At 37.2% G+C, this 20,239-nt stretch overlaps 1 protein-coding gene across 3 annotated transcripts in view; it reads right to left on the reverse strand.

The window, feature by feature from the left end:
* Positions 1–20,239, reverse strand: part of Intu (inturned planar cell polarity protein) — a 124,653-nt gene that overhangs the window by 20,352 nt on the left and 84,062 nt on the right. For 2 of the 3 annotated variants that reach the window (XR_003847902.1, XM_008823687.3), the window contains exons 5-11: positions 20,003–20,121; positions 17,567–17,656; positions 16,906–16,983; positions 11,623–11,812; positions 5,580–5,633; positions 2,552–2,614; positions 1,344–1,565 (exon numbers count right to left, since the gene is read on the reverse strand). Coding sequence is in view for 2 of the 3 variants with exons in the window: in XM_008823687.3 (XP_008821909.1) it covers positions 1,344–1,565; positions 2,552–2,614; positions 5,580–5,633; positions 11,623–11,812; positions 16,906–16,983; positions 17,567–17,656; positions 20,003–20,121 (816 nt within the window). In the remaining variant the exon portion in view is untranslated. The remainder of the gene's footprint in view (positions 1–1,343; positions 1,566–2,551; positions 2,615–5,579; positions 5,634–11,622; positions 11,813–16,905; positions 16,984–17,566; positions 17,657–20,002; positions 20,122–20,239) is intronic. The other variant, XM_029558974.1, reaches the window with a different exon arrangement.

Consider the following 20,239-nt stretch of genomic DNA (forward strand, 5'->3'; position numbering starts at 1 on the left):
AAAAAGCCAAGGGAAATCTATCACTATAGAAGCTACTTAAATATATATATATAAAATATTAAGAGATTAGAAGGAGTTATAACAGGGGAATACTGTCACTTCTAGACATCATAGGCTTGCAAAGTAAAAGCCCAATGCCAGGAACAGACTCCCCCTTTTGAAGCTATTGACTAATTGTCCCACAGACCCTCAACAATACTGGCCATTGCCCTTGCTCTTGGTTTTCCACTAGAACTTCAGAGTAAGTCCTTATTGCTGAAGATACTACATATATGAGCTGTAGAACAAACAAGGAGAAAACAAGCTGGTGCTGACTTCAAAGTCTCATCTCTACTGTTTAGCTTTCACAGTGCTGGAAGATGCTATGCAAGCTACCCAAAGGGAAAATTCAGCATTGATCTTACACAGCTGTGAATCTTGTGAGTTACAACAACTGGTCTGGCAATATATGCCCACTGGTGCAAGTGGCATAAACATTTTTGGAGTAACCAACTACTTTCTAATTGGATTTAAGGTCTGCTCCATAGGATGGAGCCCATATATGACACTGATAGCAAGCCTAAGAACTTTAGGCTAGACACCCACAAGCCATGGGAGAAAGTCTAATACACTATTCTGATACACATAGTTTTAAATTGACTTCTAATGTCTTATTGTTATACCCACACACTAATGCATTTCTCAACTCTCAGCAGAGAAGCTTCCTTATGCAGCAAATGGTGATTAACATAAAGAACCACAACTGACCAACAATTAGAGAATAAGAGGCTGCAGGCTCCTTATCCCTGAATAGCACACCTATGTCAAGCTTCTGCCTCCCAAGGCTGAGGATCATTGTAGAAGAGGGGGCGGAAAGATTTTAAGAGCCAGAGGAGGTCCATGACCACAAGGAAACAGTTTTCCAGCTAGCTGGTCAGTTACTCATATGAATTCACTGGTGACAGCATGGACAAATCCTACATAAGCTCAAGACAAACAAAATCCCAGCATAGATGCAGCAAAGTGGGTAAGGAACCCCAACCTTACCTGAGAACTACTGGCAACCAATGAAAGAGATTCAATCTCATTTAAAGGTGAGACTCTCAGGTTGACCAGGCTCCAGTGGATGAATCCACACCGAAGGACAATTGGGGACACAAATCTGACACTATAGGCCTTAATATTTGTACATTAGAATACAGAAATCTAGGGGGAGGGTTGCTAAAAGGGGGGGTACAGATATGGGAGGGATATAAATATTATCAAAATATATTGTATGAAATTTCCAAAAATTCAATAAATTGCTTTTAAAAAGGAAGTAAATTAGAATTTTTTTTTTAAGAAAGAAACTTCATATAACTTACCAATCCGACAATCAGTAAAAAATATCTTCCTTCAGGTTCCTGAAATACCTCAGTGTCTGAGCTTGTGGAAGGCTGGAGGTGATACCTAGGAAAGACTTCTCTCCATATTATCAGCTGACCAATTCTTTGCTTTGCTGCTAAAGGTAGCAGGCAATAGTGTCGACAGTATATAGCAATCTCAACAAGATCATCCTTAGGCAAATGGCTGCACACCAAATAACCCTTGAATTTAATTACAGAGAGAAAAATTCAACTAGTAATATTAAGCAATAATTATATTTTTACGGACTTTATATTTCTATAGCTGGCTTAAAATAACTTATTTTCAAAAGGAATGTTAAAATATAGCAAAAGCAAGTGCTTCTTTCTGAGGTCAAACTGCAGATCAAATTTGATAAGGGCCTCAACAGGTAGACATTAGCATAAAGCAAACTTCCTTTTACCTTGATTGTTTGGTAAAATTTGAAAAGAATTAGAAGGTAGAGAAGCAGGGTCAAGGTGAGAGGAGACATTCTGTTTTGTGCAGCTTTCTGTAGCATCTGATTCTATGTTAAATACGTTACATATTTTATTTAAAGATATTTTTCAATAAAAATATTTAATCTGACTTGATGTCTAATTTTTTATAGGGATTTCATATAATGTTACAAGACTTACTTAAAAGATGTTATGGTTACTTCTGAAGAAGACATAAAAGTACACTATTGCAAAAGCAAATTAAGAATCTATTTCCCCTTGGCTGGCAAGACGGCTTGGGGGTAAAAGGCAACTGCCTCCAAGCCCGATAACCTGAGTTCAATCTCCAGTACCCACATAGTGGAAGGAGAGACCCAACTCCTACAAATTGTCCTCTGACTTGCACAAGTGTGCCATGGTACAGATGTGCACATTCACACATACATACACACACACAAAATATTATGCAACTGAAAAATTCTAAAAAAAGAATGTTGTTCTTCTCTCATATACTTTCTGTTACGTACTGTTTCACTTTCACACATTTGCAAATCCCTAGGAATACAATAAAACCATAAATATTTATTTATAAATATGTGAGTAGATGTCTTGTTTTCAAACTTTAGTCTTGTGATACCTACATCTAGAAGGAAGAAAATATTTTTCTACAAATACAGAAGTTTGAGAAAACTTACTTTAGATCTTTGTACATAGCAGTTGGGTATTTATAAAAATTTCAAGTTTCAACTTACCCTGTAAAATAGAGAAGACCCCAAAATTGTATACAGCCGTCTCATGTCATAATAATCTTCAGACTAGGGAAAAATTCACAGTTGATTTATACTGTGGTTATTTATTTTTGTGTGTAAGATAAAAAGGATTCTAATTTAGCTATAATAATTAAAATGGAGATTATATTAACTAGAAATAACTTTTTATATAAGGCCTTGTTTATAAATCAAAATGCTAGATTATTAAGGTAAAAAATGAATGTATATATTTATTTGAGAACTTTATTTTTTGGTTCTTTTAAAACTCTATTGATTGAAGACATGTAAAAATGGGACACAACATTTGTTATCCCATAAGGAATTCTTAAATTACATCTGTTAAGACAAAAATCTTCATTACATAGCACCTAAATCAGCCAGTATTACTATATACTAATTCTGAAAGCACAATCTACTTGTGGGCAAGTGAATGGCACTTGAGAATTGAATACACATATGATTTGAGCAAGTCTTCTAGAAATCTATAGAAATAATCAAGTGAATCAAGACTTCTATTTAACAATGGAATTATTTGGAATATAGAAAACCCAGAGGTAATACAAAGTGCAGTAATGGAGGAATGATCACCTATGTTTGGTGTTATACCAGAGAACATCATACAGATATTAAAAATAATATTGACCTACAAGAGAAAGTATAAAAGTTATAGGATATATTGCTCAGTAATGTAGAACAAAATATCACTAGATCTGATTTTTGCTGAATGTAGCTTCCCCCACCTATATATACCTATGTATGCACACATATTGGGTTTTGTGTTAAGAATGTATCTATAAAGTCTAGAAAGATACATTCCGAACTATGAGAACAGCCACACCTGGGATGCAGTGGGAGAAGATGAGGAAGAACATTTTCCTCTTCCTCTTCACCCAACATGCATTTATTAATTTTATAATTAACTTAGAGAAAATGAAAACCTGGAAGTAACTTAAATATCCTTCAATTGGGTAATTCAGATATATCCACACAATGCAAACAGCAGTAGAAAAGACTGAATAAATCTGGGCATGGTGGCACATGCCTGTAATCCTAGGACTTGGGAGGCTGAGGCAGGAGGATTGCAATTCTGAGTAGAGAAAACAGTATTATTAGCTCCAATGTGTCCATTATTACCCAGCTTTGACTAGGCGAGTACATGACAATTCTTGTTTCATGTATCTTTCTCTTCTTTTCTTTTCTCTTACTAAATTTCTAGACCAATCCCAGATATAGTTCATCTATAAAAACTTTAGAATGTACTCTAAATCTGAAGAAATCTTTTAAAAGTGTATATCATAATGCCATTATCTAAAGTTTATTCTCATTTAGTACACAGCAGTTAGCACTTATATTTCCTTAACTGTCTCACAGATGTTTACTTTTGATATATTTATTTATTTAGAAACAGGGTCTCACTGTGTAGCCCACACTGGCCTCCCAACTTGAGAGCGTCCTGCCTCAGCCTCTCAAGAAGTAGGATAACAGGTTTGTGCTGCCACACCTGATTCACAGATATTCTTAAAATGTTTATATGAATTAGGGGTCAGGAAAGGCCATGCACTGAACTTGACTGATGTGGTCAAGTTTCTCTGATGGTTTCTCCTTTTGTGTCTGCCTCACTCCATCCTTTTCTGGTTCATTTGGTGGAGAAAATACCCCATGTTACCTAGTCTGGATTTTTCTATAACTTCCCTTTCACAAATGGTCATTTGCCATGCCCTTTATTAGAAGACCTGAGGCCGCATCAAGGATATTTCATGGGTGGTTTATGTGTTTCATAACTGTGATGGCTAATGTTGCCAACCTGAAAGAATCTAGACTGACCTGGGCATGCCTGTGGGGGATTATCTTAAGTTAATTGGTGCTGGAAGACCCATCTTAATTGTAGATGGGACCACTTAGGTAGGGGGTCCTTGATTGTATAAAGTGGATAAAGTGAGCTGAGCACTAGCATACATGCATTTGTCACACTCTGTTTCATGACTGTAGATGCAATGTGACAAGTTCCTTCAAACTCCTGCTGCTGTAACTTCACCATGACAGACTATAACGTGAACTATGGACCAGAATAAACCTTTTCTCACTTAAGTTGCTTCTGTCAGAATATTTTATCACAGTAACAGGAAAACAACAGGAAAAAAAACTAAGACAATTTATCAACCCTGTGCCACCTGGCTATCTTCTTTGGTGGTATCAACACTTACTGATGACTGCTGCCTAGATCTGTCACCTTTACATGGTTGCCTTAACATGTGGTTCAGAAAAGAAAGGTAGGATAAATGTTTGACTCTTCCTTACTTACTAGGTTTCACAAAATTAAGTTGGTTTCCTAGTGTTTTCCAAATTTAAACAACTTCTTTTTGTTCTTTCAAAACATGAACTTATGCACATAGTCACAGTTGATGCACTTCAATATGCTGCAGTGACTATCTTACTGATGTTCCAGATGGAAGGTCTTCAAGTTGTCTCCTGTCAATTTCAGCCCCAATATATATAACCTAAGTCAGCTTTGAAAGCTTTCTGAATGTGAGATGACAAAATATATTTTTGGCTGTAAAGTTGGAATGTTCCATTTCCATGAGAAATCTAGCTCCTTTTGGTGAGAACTATTTTTTACATACTATGGCCTGGGGGTTAATGATACTTATTTGTTGGCCTATTCATTGGGTAGGGTGAGGTAATACACAGATTAATCCTTTAAAAGCCATATTGATAATGCCACGTTATATTCAGATCTACAGTGTTCTCAAGTTAATCAAAATTACATCTACATGTCCTTTCTTCATAAAGCCCCAAAGCTTTAGTTCAATCATTGTTTAAATCTCATAATAAATATTGGACAGCAAATAATTTCAATTGAATAGAAAGTCTTAAGGCAAAAAAAATATTTCTGGCCATGTCAAAACAGAGGCTTACTGTTATGCATTTCAAGTCCACTTGTTAAACATTTAGAATATATAAAGCAAGAATTCAGCATTGCGCCTTTCTTAAAATCCGCTCCTTCTCTTACCAGCTCTGCAAAATCTGCAGCCTCAAGGTCACTTAATGCTGTGTCCAAATCCATCTATGTTAAAAAAAAAAAAAAAAGAAGTACTTAATAACTACTTTAAGAAACAAATAAATAGTTTTCACTTTTATGACACAAGAAATATCTCAAAATGGGATATCTTATTTTTAAGATTTCAAATATAAAACATGAATATACTTAACTTACAGACTTTATAAAAACTAAATCTTAATGAAAAATAGTTCTAACCCTATGTTCAATGCATAACAACTTATGAGGTTAAAAAACTGCTTTCTTGTTTTAAGAATTTTTTAACTCATTATATTTCTTAAAGTAAAATGAAAATTAATATTGAGAGTCAACCTATTTCAAGTTGCTTTTCCATTCTCTGTGCATTTTTCAACAGTTCAATTCTTGGAAAATACCAACATTCTTCCTTTTCTCTCCGTGGAAACAATGTTTTGAATAAAAGGGTTGCCAGCCTTTATTCATAGATTAAAACATCAAGGCAGGAGTTCCCCTGGGATCTGGCACAGCTTAACTTCCCCACAGAGTTATTAGAAAAAAAAATCTTTTACATAGGATTTGCCTTTTGTTTCTATGGAAATTGCCTGAAGTATCCAAAATTTAAAAGCAGAGCAAATTTAATCTGTAATGCATGTGTATGTATCTCTCTCTCTCTCTCTCTCTCTCTCTCTCTCTCTCTCTGTGTGTGTGTGTGTGTGTGTGTGTATTTCAAGTAACTGAAAAAATTACTTGAAATACTCAGGATACAATTTTCTGTGAATAAAGATTCTCCCCTTTCCTTCCTTAAAGGCCAAGGCGTTCTCTGCAGGACTATGTCTCACACAGTAAGTTGTACTGAGATGACAAAAGCTTTAGAAACATTAGTCATGCCTTTCAATGCTTTCCACAGAGTATGACTTACTACGCATTTTGTGACCTACATTTTCCTGCATGTAGCAAATACTTTATGTTCTCTTTTTTGATGGGAATTGTTAACCTTATGAAAGACTATTGCACAAAGAGGTTAAACACTTGGCAATTTTCAATCTCCTGAGTTGTTCAATGAATTGCTATTCCTACTACTGCACTCTCCACCCTAATGCATGAGACTAATATATAATTGTTTCTTCTTATTACTTTAGAAAAAAAGTAAAATATCTATTATATTCTTTTGTTTTGTTTTGTTTTGTTTCTTGTCTTTTTGAGATGGGGTCTCCCTGAAGCCCCAGCTGGCCTGGAACTCAATAATGTAGACCAGGCTGGCCTTGAACTGACAGAGATCCGCCTGCCTCTAGTCTCCCAAGTGGTGGGATTAAAGGCATGCACCACCATGTCTGGCTAATATCTTTCCTCTTTTGACAATTCCAGATTACTTTAGGAAAATATGATTGAAAAAATTCTCAAATACCTGGGAAAGGAAACTGAAGTGAGGCCTCATCATACATTTAAACTCAGAACAAGTAAGTTATTCCAAATTTAAAAAATGACTAGTTGTCAGGCATAGGTTGCCATACAAATATCTTTTTAACCAGAGTTCTTAAGCTATTAGATTCTTTGATATTTTCATTAGGAGAAAAGCTGTCAGTGAAACCTACTATTCTAAGACAGTGAAAAAAAATGCAAATAGAAAAATAAAAAAAATCCTTTTTCTGATAAAACAAAACCTTTGGGGACTTTGGTTTCTGGGTACACATGTAAAAAGCTTGTCAATCCTAACAAGTAAAAAGCTGAACATAATAAAAAGTCAACAACTCTTCTGTGTCTGTAAGAGGCAAGGACAAAACAAACTGCTCTCCTCAAAACTAGAGAGGCAGGCAGATAAATTCAGGGACTCAGAGCTGCCAGAGCAGATTCATGAGCAGGAACCACCAATACATCCAAGGTCAGTGGAGGAAAACCTGCAATGCAGGAAAATTGTCAGAGGCTAGTGTGGGCAATTTTGGCAATTGAAAACTTCAGGGGAACTCAGGCTATAGGAGACCCCATATTTTTTGAGTTTTGCAACTGAAATTTAACCAGGTTGTCACAGTAAATGTTGGAGGAAAAATGCCCTCCTGATTTGAGCATTGGCAAGGAAAAAGGAACCCTGGTGAAGTGCAACAGATCTAGCACTGGGTTTTCTTAATGAAGCCTGCTCTCAGGAGAAAGCAGTTAATTACATCCCACCCCATGGTAGTTAAAGGGGAAGAAATACCCAGCAATAGCCTTCCTCATTGCAGAAGGGAATCATGCAACCTCATATGTAGGAGAAGGGAAACATCCAACTCAGGCTCCCTCTAGAAGGTCTGTCCCATCCAAGCAGGGTGGAAAAACCATGACAATGGTGATGTCCAAAGTCCCAGGGTCTACAGGTTCACCAAAAGATGGCATTCTAAACAAAGATCAAGAAGGCTTCCCCTCCCCTTGACTACGTCACGAGTGGAGCCTTTTTCAGTTGTTCATTTCATGTGTACCTCATGTCCTGCTATCAGGAAAAAAAAAAAAAACCACAGGGCATAGCAAAAGGCAAAAAACAAAACAAAAACAAAAAAAACCAAAACATCAACAACAAAACAAAATAAAAACATGAACTGAGGATACAAAGAATCAGAAGCAAAGTAGCAGGATGCAAAATCAATAAGCAAGATCCAGGTCTTTCTATACAGAAATAACCTATTTGCTAAGAAAGAAAGATACCCAGTAACAAAACTCACCAAGGAGGTGAAAAGTTTCTAGAGTGAAAATTTTAAGATACAGGAGAAACTAATTGAAAAAGGCACTAGAAGACAGAGCTCCCGTGCTCGTGTTTGTATGGGTGAGATTTAATTTCGGTAGGGCAGATCTGGAGAGATGGCTCAGCAGTTGAGCATTGACTGGCTCCTTTCAACTAACAATTATATAATGAAACTTTCACAGCTATAAATTCAACTACAATGTGCCAAACACAATTCTAAGTACTTCACCTGCAACATATCACAGTTCCTCAATGAAGTGTCCATTATCCCTTTACCCACCCTATAGATGAGAGTTTTCTCATCCTGATATATCAATTTAAATAATTATTAAACTGCCAAGAAGGCATTTATGTAGTTATACATTGGAGGGTTTCATGAAGAGTAGAATCTCAAATTAAGATTTTTTTAGGTAACTGAGCCTGGGTTTCTACATAAGCAGAGAAGTGGCTATAGAATACTGCCTCACTTAATACTAATAAAATGCTGTAAGTAAGCAAATTTCATGGTGCTCTACATTGAAGACTGTGACATGATCATGTCAACTGTTTCACATTATATGGGGCATATAGTTGTGACTGAAGTCACGTTGAAAACACCTAAGTATCATGAAGCCCTAGGTTTGGTAAACCAAATACGGAACAAACCAAAAGCTAAACATATGTTCTTTAGAAAGAAAAATTTGGCTGGGCCACGGATTTAGCTCAGTAGAGCACATATTTAGTATGAAAGAGACCCAGGGTTCAATCCCCAGTATCAAAAAACAAAATAAAAACAAAGAATGATTTTTCTAATAACAGACTTGCATATTTATTAAGAATAATGTTTGCTGGAGCTGGAGAGATGGCTCAACAGTTAAGAGCATTTGCTGCTCTTGCAGAGGACCTGGGTTCAGCTCCAAACACCAACATGATAGCTCACAATTACATGTAACTCTAGTTCCATGGGACTGGAACTAGAGGCCCTCTTCTGGCCTCTGTAAGCTCCTATACGTACCTGGTGTACATAAACTCACAACACATTAAAAAAAATCTTAAAAAAGAAAAGAGCTTGTTAATGTACCCTGTAATTTGTTTAGTTACAGCATATTTATTCATATTAAGTGAGGTAACATTCCATAGCCACTTCTCTGCAACCATTTTTAATCTGTATAGAAACATAATACTGACTTTGCATTATATAATCAGAACCATAAAATTTCAGAGTAAGAAGACAAGCTTAAGATTTTTTTTTGGACAGGGTCTCTCATAGCCCTAGCCTGCTTGGAACTCACTATGTAGACCAGGCTGCCTTTGATCTCACAGAGATCCACCTGCCTCTGCCTCCCAAGTGCTGGGATTAAAGGTGTACACTACCATGCCCAGCATACAGCTTAAGATTTCTAAAAAGAATTCTGAGTTTAGAGGAAGAAGGAGCTCAACAGAGGGGACCATAGCACATAGAAACTATCAAAGGAGAAATGGGGACACTTTAAATGGGGAGGACAAGGAGCGAGGATAAGACAAGGAGAGAAAAGAGGAGAGATAAATAGCGCCTAGCTGGTATAAAAAACCAGAGGGAATTGTATTACTCCAAAAACATACTGAAAATTTATACATACAATATCCCTACATGAATCCATGAGTATAGCTCAAGACTACATAACAAGAAACATTGCCAGACAGGAGAAACCTTCGAGTTGTTGGCCAGGGTGGTCCAAGAGGTTCCCCAAATTACCCAGACTGTTGCCACAACTCTTGATTGCCTTCCAGAACTTGAAGGTAAGACCCTACTGCTGAAGACAGGACATACTTTGGACAGAGGATTTGGAGCAATGGAGCTGAAACTGACTTGGAAGTCACCTCCCTTGAAGGCTAGCTCTCATAGCTCTGGAGAGCACTATATAAACTGGTAATGGAGAACATCAATCGATGGTCCAATCCCAGCTTCAAGGCCTAATAGCTAATGACTGGCACAGCAAATGACATTAGTGCAGTAGTGGCACTTTTATCTTGGGGGTAATCAACAGCTACCTAATGGGACTTAAAGCCCATTCAATGGGAAGAAACTCATGTGTGGTACCTAGCTAAACACACATAGCTGGAGAGGTCATAGATCTTAGAGAAAGCTCTAAGGCTGTCACATCCCTAGACAAATGCAATTTCTTACTATGTACAAAATATGGATCCTTATATTTACAGACAAGTATCCCAGTCACCACCCATCAAAGTAGCTTCTTTTTCAACAGACAGATTATTACAGAGCTACACCACTAGTCACACACAGAGATTCTCTACGAATTGCCCAAGCCTAAATGGCACACCTAGGATGCAACCTCTACACCTAAGATTCATAGAACATAGAACAAGGGATGAAGAGAACACTAATGCATCTTTCAGTTCTCATCAATGAAGCTCCCTCATGGAACAGAGGCCCAGGAACATAAAAGGCCAAAAATGGCCAAAACACAGAGAATGAATTGTCCTTGGACAGGACTCCTATATTGAGGTCTACCCACCCAGGGCCCAGGGACCACTGTGGAAGAGGGGTGGCGGAATGATTGTAAGAGCCAGTGAGGAGGTGCATGACTATATGGAAATAGCCCTACAGGCACCTGAGACCCTTCTCATACAAACCTACAGCAATGGTGTCAGCATGCAAAAGACCCATGCAAACTCAGGCAGACAAAAACCCAGCACAGAACTATGGAAATGAACAGCAAGCCCCAATTTTAGTTGAAGAATCACTGGCAGCTAATTATTGCTGGGTGAGGAGGAGCTGATCTTGAAGGGAGAAACTCTAGATATGCTGACTAAACCCCAGTGGATGAACTTGTACTGAGGGACATCTGGGGACACTAACTTTACATAATAGGCATTCATACAAATGACAGAATGTATGAACTCCAGTGAGGGGCTATGGGAGGGCGCCAAAGGGGAAGGGGGTATAAAGATCATTTTATGTATGAAATACACAAAAATTCAATACAAATTTATTTAAAAAGAAAGCTTAAATGCAAAACAAGTTGAGAAAGTCAAATATTTTTAAAGAGTCATTTGTATACGTTCATCAGCCAACTACCTCTTTAATTCTTATCCATGATTTTGAAAAGCAGAAAACAGCTTAAGAAAAAGGGAGAAGGGGGTCAGCAAGTTTGATCCCTGGAACTCAAGTAAAGATGGAAGGAGAGAAACAACTATACAAAGTTGACCTCTGACCTGCACACACCTATTGTGGTATCACCCACCCCCAATCATAGATTAAAAACTTTAGAAAAGAGAAAAAGAGCAGATCAAAGCTTAGAATGAAGCAAATGGTTCTGACTCGTATTTAGGACCCCCTAAGATTACCTTGATTTCCTGTGGAAGTGTGAGCCAACGAACTGCAGGGAGGCTGTCTAAAAGCACAGCGCTGGCTGCATCATACTGTTGAGCACTGGGGCTGGGGCTGGGATGTAGTTTAGCAGGCTGAAGTGCCCTCTGAAAGAATAAGCTGAAGAAATGATCCAAACGAGGAACATTCTCGATCTGGCAAAAGGCACTGAAGAAATAAGAGCTGGAAGTTAGAGCAATATGTGGACATGGTGGTCTCTTTCTGCATGCTCCTAAGGGGACTGGCTTTGTCCCAGCTCTCTTCCTCTCTCTGCTCCCTTAATTACAATACTGTTGTAATGTAACTAAAGGAGGGTGTTAAGAAATGTACTTTCTGTATTTAACAAGATACTAGAGAAGAATCACAGGGTCAACACAAGTTCTATCATCCAACCATTTACAGCTTCCAGTATCTTTCAGGCAACAGAGAATAATAAAAAGATTTGGAACTCTGTAGTAGAACAGATTTGGCTTTCGCTGTTCTTACTAGACAGTTGTCATAGGACAAATCAACAGACCTTTCTCTGAATTTTAGTTTCCAAGTCTAAAACTGGGGTTAATGTAATCCACCTCACATGCAAAGTACATATTGTTATGCTTATTCTAGTGTATAATAAGTACAAAATAAGGGACTAAGTTATTTTTCTCCTCGGTTCAGGGAGGGAGAGAAGGAGGGAGAAAGAAATAGAGACAGAAAGAGAGACAGGGAGAAACTGGGAGAGACTGAACAGTTTATTTTAGACATGTAAAAGCAATATAGCATTGGGGCTGGAGAGATGGCTCAGTAGTTAAGAGCACTGGCTGCTCTTGCAGAGGACAGGGGTTTGGTTCCCAGCAGCCCCATGGCGGCTAACAAACCATCTGTAACTCCAGTTCCAGGGACACCCTTTCTGACCTCCACAGGCATTGCATGACATGAGTGCACTTACATACATGCAGGCAAAAATACTCATAAATATAAAATAAAAAAATAAGTAAATTTTTTTAAAAAAGCAATCTAGCATTAATCACAATCATTCACTGGAATAACTCACAAAATGACATAATAGCTGGTTAATAGCTATTAACATACCAAAGTAATATTCACTGATTCATACAACAAATATTTAAGTGCCTACTTTGTTCAAGTCACTGTCCTCTTTGGTGGAGGCACAGCAATAAAATATCAAGACAATGAGCCCCTATGAAGCTCACAGGCTGACAAAACAAGACAAAGCAATGAGCAGGAAACTAAGAGCCCTTATGAAAGACAGTGAAGAGAACACGATGATGGGAGGGTGTAGTGTGACTGACTGGCTAGCTTATTTTTATTTTATTTTTAAGATAAGATCTCATGACTCTGCCCAGGCTTGAACTGGTGGGCTCAAGTCTTCCTTCAGCTTCCTAAGAATCTAGGATTACAGGTACACAACTTTGTGTCCAGCTGCTTGGCTATTTTGGATTAAATGACTAAAAAAACATTCTTTGAAAATAGGTCATTTAAGTTGATATTCCTGTGTCAAGAAGATCCAGCAGAAGGAAAGAGCGCAAAGTCTCTGGGGCAGGGAAAACTTTGCTAGTGTGTAAGACAGACAAATGGCTGTGGTTTGAGATCTGGTCAGACAGGTAGATTGGAGTCAGACAATAATGCAGGAAGATTAACTGCTCTATGGAAATTAATTAAAGTAGCAAGAACAAAAGTAAAGAGATCCATTACGAGGTTACTGCAGTACAATATAGCAATGGTTGGGCAGGGAAATTGAGAAGACAGAGAGAAATGGATGGTCTTGAGATGTGCTCTGAGATAGATACGTAGCAACTGGATGATTGATTAGTTGGGGATAGTAAAGGGAAATGCATCTTTAGTCACAACATTCACCTATTATCATACAGTTTTCTGAATCCCATAGGGAACTAGCTCATAACTTAAAAATGATAAATCTTTTGACTTTTGAAGAACATTTTTGCAATTTTTTACAGAAAAGTCAGAAAAAAACTTTGTTACTCAAAATTATTTTAAAATGTCTACTAATAGCATCTTAGATCTATATTGCTTTTTAGTTTTAAGAACTCAATAGATGGGGTTAGAAAAATGGCTCATCAGTTAAGAGCATGTACTGCTCTTGCACAGGCCTATGTTCAGTTTCTAGCACCCATGTTGGCTGGCTCACAACCACTTGTAACTCCAGCTCCAGGAGATCCAACACTCTCTTCTGGCCACTGTGGGCACTGCACTCACATGTGTACATATATGCACATAAATACAAAATTAAAAATAGATAAATCTTTTTTTAAAAAGAATTCAGTTGACAGGGGGCTGGAGAGATGGCTCAATAGTTAAGCACACTGGGGGCTCTTGCAGAGGACCTGGGTTGGGATTCTAGCACCCACATGGCAGCTGGTAACTGTTCTTAACTCCAGTTCTAGGAGATCAGAGGCCAGAAGTCTTTTGGCCTCTCTGGGCATTGCATAACACAGGTGCACTTACATACATGCAGGAAAATACTTATACACATAAAATAAATATAAATACATTTAAACAAACTCAATGAGTGTTCACATTTATTTTCTTAGTTTGTCCTTCAAGCTTTCACCTGAGCAAAGAGAAATTAATTAAATTTGTTGCCACTGTAGAGATATTCTCAAATCAACAGAAGGTAAACTTTAAGATAAAACTCAGAGAAACTAAGTCCCTCTACCCTCAACCCAACACCATGGAATAGGGCCCCACAGAGCACCTTCAGTAGACTGTTTGCATGTATGAAATTCATTGCAGAAATTTAATCTTTGATAATATTTTATTTCATAGAAATGGATTCAATTAAGATATAACATAACAAAGTTGGTTTCTCTGATGTAACCTTAAGAAAACAATTAATAATTACACTCTCATTCTTCACTGATTAAAATTTTACTAGTAACAGGTTAAAAACACTGTTTATAGATACCCAACCTTTTGTGGCTCACTCATTTGGAAGATACAGCTAAATAATCAGGTTTGGGAGGGATATACCTCCTTAGAGTCTCCTCCAGTGGAGAATGTGGCCAGCGGAATGATCTTATCAGATGACACAATCACAGAAGTTCCTCCATGATGCTTTGAGCACATTAATAGTCAAGATCAGAGAGTTGATACCATTGTGATCAGAAAAATATATAAACTTTCAATCTCTCAAGGCTTTGAAAGCAAAGATCTCATTTTAGCCCCTACAAACACTAGAACTTAACAAAAATTTCACTAAAAAATATGCTTTTAATTCATAATTCTGTACACTCAAATGTTTAATAATTATCTCAAATTTCTTCCCTCAAATCATGAAATATCTATCAGATTATACTATAAAGTTAAAAAAAAAAGTACGTGGTCAAATACTGAGAAAAAAAAAAAAAAAAGAAGCAACTGATCAAATACTGAGAATAAGTGATGGTGGAGTGTTCAACCCTAAATGAGACATCTGTATCATACCCTCCAAGGCTTAGGTAAACATCAAGGACGAAGGGGAAGAAAGAATGAAAGAGTCATAGGGTGAGGGAGACATGCATCAAAAAAGTATCTTCTGGACATGACACAATCACTGTACTCATGAACTCTGTATAAGACATGTACAATATTGGGCCCCTTAACATTTCATCATGGATGGGGAAGGGCCCATGCGATGGTACTACTGGTGGTTAATGGTTGCTAGGGAGGGGGTGTCATTTTCTTCAATGGTGTAGACACTCAAGTTGTTCATGTAAATAATCCCCAACAATGCAAGCAACCTTAATTAAAGTCAGTAGGTCATACATACACACACACACACACACACACACACACACACACACACACACACACAGGCAGGGTCATGGAACCTTTAGGAAGTACAACCTTACTGGAGGAAGCATATCACTACAGGTGGTTTTTGAATGTTCTTAAGCCTTGCACCATTTCTATTCTCTCTCTCTCCCTCCCTCCCTCCATCTGCCCCAGCTGCCTCCTGCAATGCCTCCCCTGAAATGATGGACTCTTACCCAGCTGGAACCATAAGCCCAATAAACTATTTTTCAGTTCCCTTGCTCAAGGTGTTTTATCACAGTAACAGAGAAAAGTCAAGTAAAATAATACAGGTATGAAACTATCAAAGAAGAAACAAAAGAAGCAGAAAATATGCATAATATGCATAAAATATTCACATTTTACAGAGAATACATAAAGGAAATCACAAGCAACTAGTCGGTATTTTCTCTATTGTACGTCTAATTCTTCTAACAGTGCTTTTTTGTTTGTTATGCTTTGCTTTTTTAAAAATTTGTTATTTTTATTTTATGTGTTTTGTGTATTGCCTGTATGTAGGTAAGTGCACCCGTGTTGTGAAATGCCCGCAGAGGAGAGAAGAAGCTGTCAAATCCCCTGGAACTGGAGTTACAGAGAGTTGTTAGCTGACGTGTGGGTGTTGGGATTTGAACCTGGCTCTTCTGTAAGAACGGCCAGTATTCTTAACTGCTGAGCCATCTCTCCAGCCCCTATGCTTTGATTTTGTTTTTTTTTTAGACAAGATCTATGGTCCAGACTGGCCTGGAAACCCATTATGTAAATCAGGTTGGCCTTGAACTCCTGCCTCAACTTCTTAAGTGCTGAGATTACAGATGTGAGACATGATGTCTGGGTAATACTGATTTTTCTTGACAGGATCTCCCTAGTCCCAGGTCACCTTGAAGTTACTATGTGGACTAGGTTGGCCTTGATCAGAGATCCACCTGCCTCTGCCTCCCAAAGGTTGGGATTAAAGGCTTGCACAACCACGCCCAACATAATACTGAATTTTTAAAATTACATTATGTTGAAGAAAAAAAGCATTACATTTCAGGACAGTGAATTTGGTAATAGTATTATTTTTTTAAACTATTTTATTATTTTACTTTAAGTGTATGAGTATATTGCCTGCATGTATGTAAGTGCACCCATGTTGTGTAATGCCTGCAGAAGTCAAGGAGGGCGTCACATCCCCTGGAACTGGAGTTACAGATGGTTGTTAGCTGCCATGTGCATGCTGGGAATTGAACAGGTCCTCTGCAAGAACAGCCAGTGCTTTAAACTGCTGAGCCATCTCTTCAGCCCAAGAGACAACACATTTACTTAAAATCTTACTCTTCTCTGCATGTTATACAGAAATATACTACACTTGTCCCTAAATAAATGAACCAAATCAGTATGTTCTGATTACAATATATCATAATACAAAACATTTATTAACATAGAATCACATACCTAAAACTTGAAATGGAATTTGGAGAAGTACTCACCTATCTAAAGAACCATACATAAATTTTAAGGTTTGTGCAACTTCTTCTATCATATTCCTTAGCTGGGGAAGAGGAACGCTATAAAAAAAATGTACTTATTGATTTGTAACATAATCAAATGACACATATCTAAAAGAAGCAAGACTTTTTCAGTTGATTTGTAAGGTTTATGTCAACTGTGGGTAGAGCTATAAAAAATACTTAATCCATTATCAAATGATGACCCTGGCATTACATATTCATTATTTCATCAAAGGCATTGAACATCTTGGCAAAACACCCCTGCTGGCCCTTGAGTCTCTGAAATCTTCAACATGAATAAACTGTAAAATACTAAATCTAAATCACATTATTGTGAAATGTGAGCAGAGGATAAACTCACCTCTCAGACATCTCTGTCTTGACTGTACACCCACAGCCTTACTATATACTGGTGGGCGAACTTTCAAACCACATTGCTCCCTGTTCTCGCCTAAGAACACAGGTAGCTACTTCACTAGTGCAACATAACTTGAAATCATAAAACTATCATAAGCAGTTTGCCTTTTGACAAAATTGTCATAATTTTAACAGGTTTGTTACTATTAATTCATTTTACTTATTTTTTGATTACTATCATTTTCAGAAATGATTTTCAAGGTAAACAAAAATTTCTACTCACTCTGCAGCAGGAAGGCCAATTAACAACAACTTGTCAGATTCCTTCAAGTAAGCAACATGAATTTGTTTCTCATTTAAAAGGAGGGATGAGCTAAGAAAAACATAAATTCAAGATGAAGTTAGAATATCTTTAAGTATTATAAAATTATAAAAATTACCCACAAAAGGTTATATATGGTATAATTTAAGAACTGAATACCTAATAAGCAAATTTTTGGCATGTACTCAAGACAGAAAGGGCAGGAATTGTGTGACAACAAAAATATAATTCCATATTACCTTCCAAATGCCAGGATACACAAAAATAGAACCATCATTTTAAAGATGCTGAACTTCAGCCAGATGTGGTGGTATATGCTTATAATCCCAAAACTCAGGGGGCTGAGGCTGGAGGATTGCTCTGAGTTTGAGGACAGCTTGAGCTACCTAATAAACTCCAGGCCAGTCAGGGCTTCATAGCAAAACCTTGTCTCAAATGGGGGTGTTCGTTGGGGAGGACTGAAATTCTTATGTTGACATTAAGTAGTTACATATGATTTATTTTTTAAAAGAATGTTTCCATTCCAGCCCATTAATTTAATTCCACTAACAGGAAATGTCTCCAGTAGGGCACTCTCCAGGCACTACCAGTAGGCCAGACTTTGCCTGGGACTTGAGCTAGAGTACGCAGGCTGACAGCTGACAGTTGCAGGTGTTTTCTTTTAAATATAATTTTTAAAAAGATTTATGTGGTTTTATTTTATATGTGAATGTTCTGCCTGCTTGTATGTATGTGCACCACATGTGTGCTGCAACCATAGAGGAGGCCTGAAGAAGGTGTTGAACACCTGGAACTGGAGTTGCAGTTGATTGTGAACCAGTATGTGGGTGTTGAGAACTGAACCCAGGTTCTTTGAAAGAGCAGTAAGTGTTCTTAACACTGAGCCATTTCTCCAGTCCCACAGGATTTTTTTTCTAAGATGATTAAATGTTCTAAAATGGACCTTGGTGATAATTGCACATATTTATGAATACACTAGAAACTATTTGCTTTTAAGATGGGTAAATTGTACCATTTGACTTTAAGCTCAATAAAGCTATTAAAAAAATAAAATGAGGGTGAGGGGACACAGTTCAGCAATACACAGACAGGACTTACCTAAAAGATATGAGACCCTAGTTTTGATCTCCAGAATGTAAAAGAATAAATATAAAGAGGCCTGGTAAGCCACGCCACGCTACTTTTCTTCTTCTTTTTTTTTTCTTACAAGCTGCTTTTATAAATACAAATTTACAAATAAAGTGGAGTTTAGAGTGCCACTCTCTTGAAATACAGAGTTAAACATAAGTTTTATTTAGGAAAACAAGGATGCTCTTGTTGCCACTGTCGTATAGATCCTGCCTCTTCTAAATACTTAAAGTGTAATTTTTACCAGAAGATGGGAAAATTTAAAAATCTAGAAAATTCATCTTAATATTTTATCAGTAATATGGGAGCTTTTAAAACTTGAAAAAAAACCTTTTTAAAAATAAACTCTAAAAACTAAAATAAGCTCTAACATTACTGAAAAATTAAGGAAGAAAATCTGTAATAATATATTCTATGAAAAACAAAATCCAAAAAAACAAAACTCAAAAGCATTGAGTTCCCTCATTCACAAGGTAACTACAGCACTTCAAAATCAGGGCTTGATAAATCAATGTGGAATGGGTATCTGCTCTATAAATGGCTAGTGTATGTTCCTTTCCTTCCTCCTCTCTCCTTCCCCCCTCTCTCTCCTTTCCCTCTCCCTTCTCCCTCCTTTTTCCCTCCCCCCTCCCCTCCTCTCTTCCCATTCCCCTCTCCTTTCCTCTCATTCCCCAGGTGCTGGCAAGTCAACCAACCCAAGACTACATGCTAGACAACTGACTGAATGTTCCACCACTGCAGCACAATCCCAGTCCTAATTTTTTAAAGAATTGACATCATTTTTGCCTTTTGATCTCTAAATAAACTTCATATGGCACTGAATTCTGAATATCCCTCCTAAAGCACAGTCTATATTTCTCTCTCATTATTATAAAATCAGAATATTTTCTAGTCATGTGAAGAATTCATCACACTGCCTAGCGAGTTAACAATAGCAGTAAAAACATGAAGAAGCCAAGATGCATAATAATGCCATATTAAAAGATAAAACTTCAGGACACATGTGGAAGTCAGAAGACAATCTGTGGGTTCTCTCCTTCAACAGACTTTGTCAATTAAGTGATGCCAAAACACCCAAATTTATAGCTGAATTGAAAAACCTTATGTTCTAAATTAAATCAATGATTGGTAGAAATAACTGAAACAATAGATGTAGATATCCTACCCACCAATATAGATATCATTATAACAGATAAAAGTATATTTTAACATAAGATTTTACATTTTGTTAGAATCAAAGAATTTGAAGAAAGAGTTAAAAATTATTACCTAGTTACTTGTGTCCCAGTTACATTTTCCAGCATGTCACAGAGTGTGAGAAAAATCCCCCTCACACTCTTGAGCTTTTGAGATGCCTCAGTCATTGGGTAATGGTAAAGAATTTCTTGCTGTTAAATGAATGAAAACAGAAACGATCAGCTTCCAAGTGCTCCAAACATTGTATTTGTCATGGAAGTTCAGACTTTGTGTTAAGAACAAAACATGAACCCTTTCAGCTTCAGTCAA

This window comes from Nannospalax galili, unplaced genomic scaffold (assembly GCF_000622305.1).
Source record: "Nannospalax galili isolate Female #2095 unplaced genomic scaffold, S.galili_v1.0 scaffold1109, whole genome shotgun sequence".
NCBI lineage: Eukaryota > Metazoa > Chordata > Mammalia > Rodentia > Spalacidae > Nannospalax > Nannospalax galili.